Source organism: Pyrgilauda ruficollis, unplaced genomic scaffold (assembly GCF_017590135.1).
Source record: "Pyrgilauda ruficollis isolate IOZ18807 unplaced genomic scaffold, ASM1759013v1 scaffold25, whole genome shotgun sequence".
NCBI lineage: Eukaryota > Metazoa > Chordata > Aves > Passeriformes > Passeridae > Pyrgilauda > Pyrgilauda ruficollis.
Window position 1 is genome coordinate 7,797,719 of NW_024523822.1, and position 11,395 is coordinate 7,809,113.

The 11,395-nt window shown below is 39.2% G+C and overlaps 1 protein-coding gene across 1 annotated transcript; it reads right to left on the reverse strand.

Annotated features, from left to right (window-relative positions):
• Positions 1–1,944: 1,944 nt before the first annotated feature.
• Positions 1,945–11,351, reverse strand: RIDA (reactive intermediate imine deaminase A homolog). The gene is made up of 6 exons (XM_041470734.1): positions 11,230–11,351; positions 6,965–7,070; positions 6,355–6,409; positions 5,425–5,493; positions 3,790–3,845; positions 1,945–3,362 (listed from the first exon to the last, which is right to left on the reverse strand). Exons 1-6 carry the CDS (start codon positions 11,289–11,291, stop codon positions 3,294–3,296), a joined length of 417 nt encoding a protein of 138 aa, XP_041326668.1. The 5' UTR covers positions 11,292–11,351; the 3' UTR covers positions 1,945–3,293.
• Between the last annotated feature and the right edge of the window lie 44 nt (positions 11,352–11,395).

Here is an 11,395-nt window from a genome sequence, read left to right on the forward strand (position 1 = left end):
GGATATGCTGCAATATTTGTGTTTATAGGATACACCTCCAAACCTTATCAACATAATCATTTTTGGTGATTGTTTTGCATTTTATCAAAAGCTAAACAACCTTCAGCCCTCAACTTCATCCAAGGTTGAAGCAACCATTCCTCACAGAAGGGGCATTTTTGATGATTGTTTTGCATTTTATCAAAAAGATTAAACAACCTTCAGCCCTCAACTTCATCCAAGGTTGAAGCAACCATTCCTCACAGAAGGGAGTGCTGGGCAGTGCACTTGAAAGAACAAACTTAATTTGCAAGCTAACAAGATTAAGTTCTGGTAGAATTTTTTTTCTAATTACCAATAACCACAGCCCTAGAAGAGTTAAATTTGCACCCTGTGAGCTCTGTGCAGACACGTACACACACTGTAGGGTCTCAGAAGATCCCTGCCCATCTGGCTGGCTGGGGTTGGCTCTTTCACTCCCTGAGGAACTGCTTTTAGGTAAACACTGCACCAAGAGCAAGTGCTGGTAGAAGAAGATTGGGGCAGTTTATGTGGTTTAAGAGAACAGAGTTTCATTAGAACTAGGTACTGAAATTTATTTTTTGCATTGTTTAATCTGTAGAGAATATGATAATTTAAAGAAGAGTTTTGCTAAAAGAAACATCTGGTAGAACTTACACATTTCAGTACTTTATACCTTGGTTTACTTTCACAGAAAGAGGTGTTTTGTTTTGGTTTTTTAGTTATGTATGATATAAACAGATTTTAAATGCTGAAATCAGGACGCCACAAGATTAATTACAACTTTGTATTTTGCATGCAAAGGAAAAAAAAAACCCTGTTTTTAACATACCTCTAAAACTGGATTTGTTAAATGTCTGTATACTTAGAAGTTTGCAAATTAAGACCGAGGAGATAGGCTTTTCATATTGGAGAATCACGGCTGTTGGCCTTTTTGTTTTAAATAATAGAATCAAATAATATAACTCTGCTAAATAAATAAATGTTTTACACTTCTCTGTGGAAGGCTGATTTTTTATTTTGAAAACTATGTTAGAGCTGTAAATAAGTTTATTTCAGTCATTCTAGACTTCCTGTACCAGAAGAATACATATCAAGAAAATGTCTTCAATGGCTTTGATTTAAATCTATAGTCTAAAAATGACAACTACCTTTACCTGAAGAATCATAAAGCTGAAAGGGAATTTCTGTTTCTGAGTTTTTGCAGAATGGCACCTACTTACTGATAAAAACACTTAATGGAAGCAATGTGTTCTGCCTTGTTAGCTGCCTCCGGCATGAAACTTTTTCCAGGTGCTTCATTTAATCTCCGTCTCAGACTGCCCCTTGCTGTGGAGGGCAATGGTGTGTTCACTCTCCTAGCACCGAAGTCTCAAGGAGTGCAATAATGGACTTTTACCGGCCAAGGCACAAAAATACCGCACCTGCCATCTAGCGTTGGGTTCCAGGCGGGCACAAAGGCTGCGGGACGCAGCCAGGAAGGCAGTGAGCAGTAAGAAGGGAGAATCACTGTGGTTATAAAAGGCTGAACACAGCTCAGGTTCAAAACAATTGAAAGCAGATGATTTACAGTGAACTTGAACTAAATCTCCTACAAATCAGTGAGATAGATCCCAACCAAATAATTACACCTGAACAAAGCTGTAACAGAGAAACCTAAATATAAATTAGGAATTAAACTTGATTTAAAAGTTCAAATGTAACTCCATTCAATTACATTATTTTAAATTAATAATAACTGACAAAATGAAGGAACATCTAATTTGTGTTTCCTAGAAAATCATTGTCATATTAGTTAGTACCAACTCCTTCCTAATATGTCTGACCATGTTTTTCCTTAGGTGGGATTGCTTATGGAGTCAGAGGTACAGAGCATAAGTTGCCTTATTAGTACAGCTAAGAAGACAGAACAAGAACAGCAGCAAAAACTAATCACAGTTTATGTACAGGAACTTTATTTAGAGAAAAGTCAGGCATTTTTCAAAGGCTGTTTGGAAGTTTGCTGTTTGAAATAACAAAGGCATTATCTTGCTTCTAATAAAAATAATTACCTCCCAGAGAAAGCAAGGTAATACTATAAAAATCCTTACCTCTGCACATATTTGCTGTGACAACCTCATTAGGAATCTTTTTGCTATAATGGTACAACTTATAAGCTAAGTGAAAAGAAGGAATGGCTGTTTCACATCAAATCTAGGACTGGTAAGTAGGGCTGACTGTTCTCACAGTGTCCATTTCTACTTGACAGAAGATCAGTACAGAGGGATGGGATAAGTTACTAGCATCACCAGTTGGATTTCTCAATATTGCTTAATCACTGCATCATATTGATGCTTCTGACCTTAATGGCAGAGGACAAAATTACAAGAACTGTCATGATGGTAGCTGAAAGCTTCCTATCCTGGAGAATTTAATCTTTAGCTATTAGGATGTAGATAAGCCTATTCTTTTGGTTCAAATTTGTTATTGAATAAGCAAGCTGGAGACTTTTTTAGTGATTGAGTATCAAACCACAATCAGGAAAAGAAAAGTTTGTTCTCATAATAGACAAGCACAATTTTGCAGTTGCAATTATATTTTATTCTCACTAAAGATTTTTTAATTTTTATTGTTTTTTAAAATTAAAACAGTCAAAGTTGAATTGCTATGAAAAAGATCATGAGAAAGGTTACATGTAGATATTAATTTTCATCTGATGTATAAAGGTACCACTTCAGAAAATCGTAATTTTCTTCTTTCTGAAACTAATATTAACTTGTTAAGCAGATGCTTACATATGAAAAAATCTGAGTCCCAACAGTAATCTATTATGTAAAGAAAGAGGTTAAGAAAATTCAGAAGCAAATACAGTAAAATTCCTCAGAAGTGAAGATGTACGTTAAGCAATTCAAGTGTTCTGCTTTCTCATTTCTGTCATTTTCTTCTGATTTAAATTTTTTTTAGTAAGAACCTACTATTACAAATCAGTATAGTTTTCCATGTCCAGATCACCCATAGTGTAACTCTAATACATTCACCCAGGTATGTACCTTAATACCTGAATATCCAGCCACCTCCACAAAGGGCAGGTTCTGTCCCGCAATGTGGCTCAGCTGATTTTAGCAGGACTCAGGCATGTTTCAGGGTTTGCCAGCAGAGAACTCACTCTAAGTCCTGAAGAAAGCACCTTTCCTCAGTAAGTTTACTGATTTCAACTGTGTGTAACTGCTGTAATTCAGCTGCAGGAATCAGATATAAGGGAGAAGTATTAACTAATTCTAAAATTCTGTCATTGTAAGATATCCAGTCTCTACTTATAGTAATGCTGAAGCATCTTGGAGAGGTCCCTTAATAGCAATAGCTTCAATCTCAACTCTGGCCCCCTGTGACAAAACAATGAAGAAACATATTAGAAATTTAATGTATCTATTTTATGAAGCAATTGGATGAACAATATAACTTCATAAAAAACAGAGTGACATTTGAGAGAGGGTCTATTTCTGACAGTTGTATTACTGATTTAGCAATGTTCAGTAATACTGTAAATTCAATTTATGCTTACTCAAGTATCATAACCCCTTATTTCTAATGTTTTAGCTATCTTCCACCACGAAGAAATATGTATCTCATATTCAGATCTCTGACAATGTGTGGGAATAACAATGGTATACTTAGAAACTAATTAAGAGTCTTTATTAAAATAATTGCAATCAAAGCTATTTCAGAATTAGAAAAGCTGTCAGAATGCTTCAGTAGTAAGGTATTCCAGAAAATTTTGGGGCTTTTTGTAGATAGAAAAGTCACACTTACCCGGGGCAAAGCAGCAACTTGATAGGCTGCTCTGGCTGGGAAGTTTGCCTTGAAAACTGTAATTTAAACAGAAACATCCAGCAATCACTAACCTTGGCTTGATAAAAAGTTCAAATTAATTTGTATAAAATGAAATCACTGGAACAGTTTCAGGTTCAAGGCTACAAGACTTCTATGCCAGCTATCATTTTCCCCTTGTTTTTGCTTTGGTGACTGACTGCTCTCAATCTCAGCAAGCCAGCACTCACCCCCAAGCAGTCAGCTGCAGCTGTGACCTGCTGGCCAGTGATAACTTGTATTCTGCTGACACTGCAGAGCCTTAACACCAACTTGGCTGAAAAAAGGATGATTAAATCAGGATGGTGATCATCCAGTTTCAAACACCAGGGAGTGGGAGACGGCTTTTCCACAGAAAGAGCAGGAGAGAGAAACAGGCCCCTGCCAAGAGTCATGAGCAAAGATCCCAGATTCACATAAAGTCACCAGGAGTCCAACCTTACTCCTATCAAAGGAAAACAGAGGAAAAATAGGCCCTTGATTTATTCCTCCATGCCCATTTAGACCTGACAATCACAGATATTAGAACAGGGGTAAGGCATGGGGAAGGGTAGTGGTAAAGATATAAGAGCTGAATTTATGGAATATTAGAATATTTCAGGTTGGAAGGAACCTTTAAAGATCACATAGTCCAATTCACCACCATGCCATGGCCAAGAACATCTTTCACTATATCAGATTGCTCAAAGTCCCATCCAACCTGACTGAACACTTCCAAGAAATTTGCCTAATGAAGTCAAAGTTTTACTAGTGACAATTATCACAAAACTGTTAATAATGGAAATGTTGGGGTCCTGAATTGAGATAATAACTCACAATGAGAGAACAGCAGCAACTGTTTTCTCAAACTCCAGGCTGGAGGCAACAAGTAACTAAGCATGCAGCTGGTCTGGTTTTACCCTGCTTAAGCACACACATCCCCCAGTACATTTTGACAAGTAGGAGACTGTGTTACTTGCTTATCAATGAGACTTCAGTCAAGACCAGATGTTGCTATCTAATTAAAAGCCAAAGCTACATCAATAAGGAGCTCATGCAAATTGTCCCAAATTATTCTGCACAACATGTCTTGTTGGAATCACCTATTTCAGTCTACATTCACTTTTGTTGACCAAGCATCATTCTCTTTTTTCTTCAAGGGAAGCAGCATGGCTCATCCTTGTATAAAGAAAGAGCCCTGTCCCATAACAATGACCCTCAAATTGTTCAAAGGTATAGACTTAAAAGAAATGGAGATATAAAATCTGAAATTCAGCATGTGAAGGCTGCCTACAGTAGAATTATAGCCAGGACAGCAAAACATCAAGCAAGGTAAAAGGCAAAGAAGATCAGCCTGTAGGGATAGCAGGAGCTGATCTTCACAGGACAGTGAGTTAGTGAAAAGGTAGACTAAAAATCCACATGAAATTAGGCTCTGCTTGATCTGATACTTGAAAATGAAATTTAAAAAAAATTTCTACAGGAATTTCAACGAATATGGAACTACATCATCTGAGTCATTAAAACACTTTTGATTACCATGAACATAATTTGTTCCACAAGCCATAATGGTAAAACACAAGTAAAATATCTACTTACATTGTTTGTAAACATCGTTAATATCGTTGTAGTCCTTCATGTCTGCCATCAAAACTGTAGTCTTCACAACTAGAAATTATGTAAGTGCAGTTATTTTAGACCTCTGACTTGCATAAAAAAATTGAAAAACTTAAGTGCATTTCTTGCTTTTATTTCATACATTTCTCTCAAGTAGTCTAAACATTTTGGTAAGTTTTGCAGATATTGACCATTAGAGCTACAACCCAAAGAACTACCTAAAAAAATCTCAGCACCTAGTATGCAATAAAACTTTAAGGAATTGAGCCATTCCTGACTAGATCTGAAAAAGCCAAATTCTCCCAAGAGGCACTGAACTGATAAGCAGATCAATTAAAATAGCTGTTGTAAGCCAGCTGCTGGCAATAACTTATATATAATATCTGCTGCCAGGAAAAAAAGTTCATGGAAGGTCTGAAAATATACTCTGTGCTAGAACTTTTTTCCCAGGACTGCCTAACCCAGCATTAACCCTGGTGTGGCTTCACCAGTAGAGTCCTCCACCCAAAAAGTATTGAGAGTGTCTAGAATACTGACAGCACAGATACAAACCTGCTTTCACCTAGAGCAAAGCCTAGGATGCTTAAAATGTCTGTAGTCACTGCAACATTGTCTGTCCCTGAGCTTCCCCAGCTGGAATTAAAATATCAGTACCATTGCCAGAAATTTTTGGTGAAAGACAGTGTTCCATTGATATCCATTACAAAAACTTGCATGTAGATTAATTTATTTTATTTTTTTAGCCTAAATTCACAATTTCTTTTGTTTCTTCCAGCTATTGGTAACAATTGAATGTTCAGCAAATAGCTTTTTTCTTTTTTTTTTTTTTTTTTTTTAAGATCACTTGATTTTTTAATATTTTAATTCAGGTAAAAACAACCACCTGTTTGCCAGAGTGACAGCAGCACTTACCATTGCCATAGTCACAGCCTGCAGCTTTCAGGATTTCTCCCATGTTTTTTAGAGCCTAAAGAAAAATGAAAGAAAAATATTTTAGCTATCACCTGGGTTATATTTACGTAAGTATGTAAATATAACTTGTGACTTGGCTGAATCCATGTTTTACTGTTCAACCAGCAAAACCTCAACTGTCAAGAAAAGACTGACTTAAATAAAAATTAATAAAAGGGAGCACCTAATAAGTATTAAACCACCCATTCATTAGATGTAAATTCATGATACAGCTCCATCTCATCCTATTATCTCACTCCACCTCTTTGCTGCTGGGGGAGTAAAACTTTCCCTGACTCAAGCCAGGATTTTTATTGGGGTGTGAAACTTTGCTTCAAACACTAATTCTTTCATACCTTCCTATGTGAAACAGATTTCTAAGCCTGACCTCCAAGTTTTCCAAGTTGTTGGAAAAATGACAGCATTAGTTAAGATGGAATTACTTCCTCCCACTTTCCCCCCATCTGGAGGATGTGACATGCTCTCCAAGTCTCCTCAATTTCTCACAATTCCACCTTTAATAAGACACATTCCAACTCCATTACATGCTCATTGCTGGAAGACTTCTTACCTGCTTGGCTTCCTCCTTTGCCCCTCCAGAGACAAGCTGCCCAGTGGAAGGCTCCAGCCCTATCTGCCCTGCAATGTACATTGTCCGGTCCACCAGCACGCCTTGGCTGAAAGCACAAGTGACATTTTAGGTCTAATGTTTCCCCATGAAAACATTTCAAAATTCAAATCCAAAAGCACATTTCAAATTTTCTACAGTACTTTATACAGCATCAGAAAGAAGACTGAGGTTATGCACATGCAAGTCTGTACATGCAGTCATACATCAATCTGCTTATGCTTTTGAAGAGCTGGGATTACACCATCTAAACTCTGCCCTTGAGGAGATAAACCCTGTTTCTCGCAAAGGCACAAGGTGTGAATGCAGCAACACAACACTGAACTGAGCTACAGGTTCCACACAGCAAATAACACAGAGGGAAGGCAGAGTAAATAAAAACACTTTTTGCACCTGCCCAGATAACTATTCCATCCCAGTTTGAGAAGCAGACAATACCTTTCAACTACATTTCAGCTGCAGAGCAAGGAAGGAAAAAAGAAAAAAAAGAAAAGTCAAAAGAGATTTAACATTTTTCTTCTTAAACAGGCACTAAGATAATGAGTTACAGCTGTGAGGTGACACCCTGCACCCTGGTTCTCTGGCAGTATTCCTCCAGAGTAATGAATTTGGCCAGTCAGCAAAATGCCTTGATCACTCCACCCCCAGAACAATCACTCTCCTCTCACCAAATAACCTGAGTGACTTCTTTGCTGGGTTAATTCAGAGGAATGCAAAATCCAAGCTATTTGCAAAACATTTATATAAAAATGTCAAGTGTGCTTTTGCTGAAGGTGAGTTGGCAATTATTAGTGTCTCTACTACAAAGATGTTAAAAGTTGAAAACAAAGATTTAACTCTAGCAAACATTATACAAGAGACACAATTTAATTATCTTCAACCAATAATTAAAAATATTTTGCAAAGAAATTATAGAAAGATTCTTTTGGAACTGCTTATGGTGTGTCAACACCATTTTTCATATCTCTTCTCATTCCACAAGAAAATGCATTGTTTTGACCATTCAACAACTCTCTCAAGCTATACAAACTAGAGTTAGGCACCTCCCTGAGGTATCTGAAATAGGAGGTTTGCTTCCCTCTAATGCTGTTGATGGAAAAAGAACATATTCAGAGAATATTTTCAGTACATCTCTCAACTGAGAACTCCTCAGTTGGATTGTCTTAATCCATTCACCTCACAGGGACCAACCTAATCCAGGGACTCAGTCAAACGATCAGTCTGAACAATGCCATCATTCCCATCTTTCCTTTTACACCTGTCATTTCATAAGGGGAAAAAATAGCCAGTAACTTTGTCAGATATGGTAAACTATCTTACATGGGGATTATTTTTTTTGTCATCAACTAACAAAACTGGAGTAAATGACAAAACTACACCATACAAAGAAGAGAAACCAGTGAACAGTTTTCTAGCTGACACAGTCTTGATAGAAATGTGTGCATGTAGACAAGACTTGTTTAATTTTCTTTCCTACCATGCCTGCTGTGGAGGGAGGCCCTCAGAGCACAAACTTCTGTTTGTGTATGAAGCACAGAGAACTGCACAACAAGAAAATATGGGCTCTCCACTAAAAGAGATTGTCTTGTACTGCTTATCACAAAGCAAATAACAGTGAACTCTTTATCTCAGCACGGACCTTCTGAGAGTCCTAAATCATTAATAACTTGGGAAAGAACAAGCTGAAGCCTTCTGACACCACTGCCAGATCAACATCTGCAGCAGCTTTATTGGGTCTGCTCAGCTTCCTCCTCTTGGTGTGCTCACCAGTGGAATCCTCCATTCACTGAGACCAGGAACAATTTACCAGCCAAGGAGTACACTTGCACTGCACTCAAATGCACGAGTGCAGCTGAGGGAAACTTCAACTCCTCAAACCCCAGTCATTCTTTAACTGCAGATGCACCTCACAACTAGGGCAATCGTAGCTACTCATTAATCAGCACATGAATGGGTGTCTGAAGTCATTCAGGTTTCAGTGTACTTAAATGCATAACTGGGCAGACACTGTGACCTTAGAAAAACATTGTCTGTCAGAGAGATGGTATTTGGAACCATGCTCTTTGTTAATTAGATCTTCTTTACACAAATGATTGTGGATTAATACAAGAACAGTATCCTTTAAAAGGTTAATAACATTAATGAGATATATAGACCCACACACAGATATGTGTCTTTTTATATATCTACCTACCTATCTATCTCAAGGTACTGGCAAATGGATGCAGTAAAGGAAATAGAAAAATACAGTAAAAATAGGTCACCAAAAAGCATATTGAAGGGCTGCAGCAGAACCAGGAATGCAGCTCATTCATCCCAATCCCTCACTGCATTAAACCCTCATTGCTGCGTAACCAAGCTCAGACCTCACAGCAGAGATGTGGAGTTATTTCTTGTGCAACTCCTCTCTGGACTTTGACAAGTTGACTAAAATCTGATAAACTAAGTTAGTGATAAACTTATTGATGTTAGACCCGTAATACATTTAACAGGCTGCACAATGAGCAGTATTTCATCAAAACCTGCCAATAAGCCCAACATTTTGGAGTTGAAGCCATGTTGAAGGCTGGGACAGTGGTGTGTGCATGCGGACAAAGAACTGTTGCCTTCCCATGTCCTAGATGTTCTCCTGATGCCAAGCAATGCCAGGCCCCTGGCTGCAATCCACCAACAGTTTATTGTTCACTGAAGTTAACCTTCATGTCATGTCTCTCTGCCTCTACACTTTGTATTTTTCCATCTTTATAATGCCTGTAAGAAACACAGTTTGAAGCTTAGAAAGCTCAGGACACAAAGTAACTGAGACAAAAATGTACCTGGAAGGCACAAAGATGCTACTGTGAACACAAAGCATGAATATGGAATTAAGAATTCTTAGAAAACATCCTGGCAAAAATCCTTTAGGACTTTAGCTATGAGAATCTACTATACTGACTGAACATTTTTTTTCATATCCAAATTGCAAAGAGAAACCTTTCTCTAATTAAAACTGGGATTTTTCTCTATTTTCATTATATGCAAAACTGCTACAGCAACATACTTGTGAAAATATTGAACATCTTATCTATTTTTACAGCAGTTAAGTTTTTAGACCGAAAAAACATTTATAGTTATTCAAAATAAGAAAGAATTTTCAATTCCCAGGCACTGAATTCTCCATCTAACCAAGCTTGTCCTGGATTGGGCTCAGCCTTCATTCTGTATCACCTGCATAGTCAGCATCTCTAGCTTCCCTGCACAACATGCTTGTCTGTAGCCAAGCACCTTTCTCTGGAGAACAATCATTCTTCTTCCTTTTTATTTTTTTTTCATTCACTCCTTACCACTAATTCCAGAATTATTTTCCCAAACTAGCTTTTTTAACTATACCCCTCCCCGCTCCGGCTGCAGTTTGCCGTGGCACCACAGCCCCACTCGTGCTTTGGGACTCCAGGTGTCCCTGGGGGAGGGGGTACCAGGACTGGCCCCTGCTCTCACCTCAGCCCCAGAGACCTGCCAAAACCCTGCCAGCAAAACCTGCTCCTGTGCCTCCCAAGAGACTTCCCACTCCCAAAATCACAGAATTGTTAGGGTTGGAAGGGTTCCCTGGAGATCATTCAGTCCCACCCCCCTGCCAAGGCAGGGTCACCTGGAGCAGGTTACACAGGAATGCATCCAGCTGGGTTTGGAATGTCTCCAGAGAGGGACACTCTGCAGCCTCTCTGGGCAGCCTGTTCCAGTGCTCTGCCACTCTCAATATAAAGAAGTTCTTCCTCATGTTGAACTAACACTTCTTGTGTACTAGTTTATGGCCACTGCTCCTTGTCCTGTCAATGGGCACCACTGAAAAGATTCTGGCACCATCCTCTTGCCACCTGCCTTTGAGGTATTTATAGGTGTTGATGTCCCCTCTCAGTCTTCTCCAGACTAAACAGGCCCAGCCCCCCCAGTCTCTCCTCACATGCTCCAGACCCCCATCAACTTTGTGCCCCTCTGCTGACCCTCTCCAGTAGCTCTTTGTCTTTCTTGTACTGAGGAGCCCAGAACTCGACACAGCTCTCAGATGTGGCCTCACTAGGGCCGAGCAGAGGGGCAGGACCACCTCCCTTGTCCTGCGGGCCACTGCTCCAGATGCACCCCAGGAAAGCACTGGCTGCAAGGGCTCTGCTGGCTCATGACCAACTTGTTAAGCGCCAAGAGTCTCAGATCTTCCTTAGCTAAGGCATTACCTGTAGGGACCCAGTGCAGGGGCCTTAGTAGTGCTAATTATTTTCTTCACGAGCGAGGCCATGTCAGGAGCCGCTGCTGAAGCTGCAGAAACTACTGGGGCCTCCCCTCCTGCACTCCCTCCCCTTAGAGTTCTGCCAGAGCACGCCCCGCCCGCGGGGGCCTCTG

Bases quoted from the DNA above. Each gene is read 5' to 3' on its own strand.
- RIDA (XM_041470734.1), bottom strand. From the start codon at position 11,291: ATGGCCTCGCTCGTGAAGAAAATAATTAGCACTACTAAGGCCCCTGCA. The intron at 6,410-6,964 runs GTAAGAAGTCTT...ATTTTTCTTTAG, and splicing joins CAAAGGAGGAAGCCAAGCAG to GCTCTAAAAAACATGGGAGA. The intron at 3,846-5,424 runs GTAAGTAGATAT...TTTAAATTACAG, and splicing joins TAACGATGTTTACAAACAAT to TTTTCAAGGCAAACTTCCCA.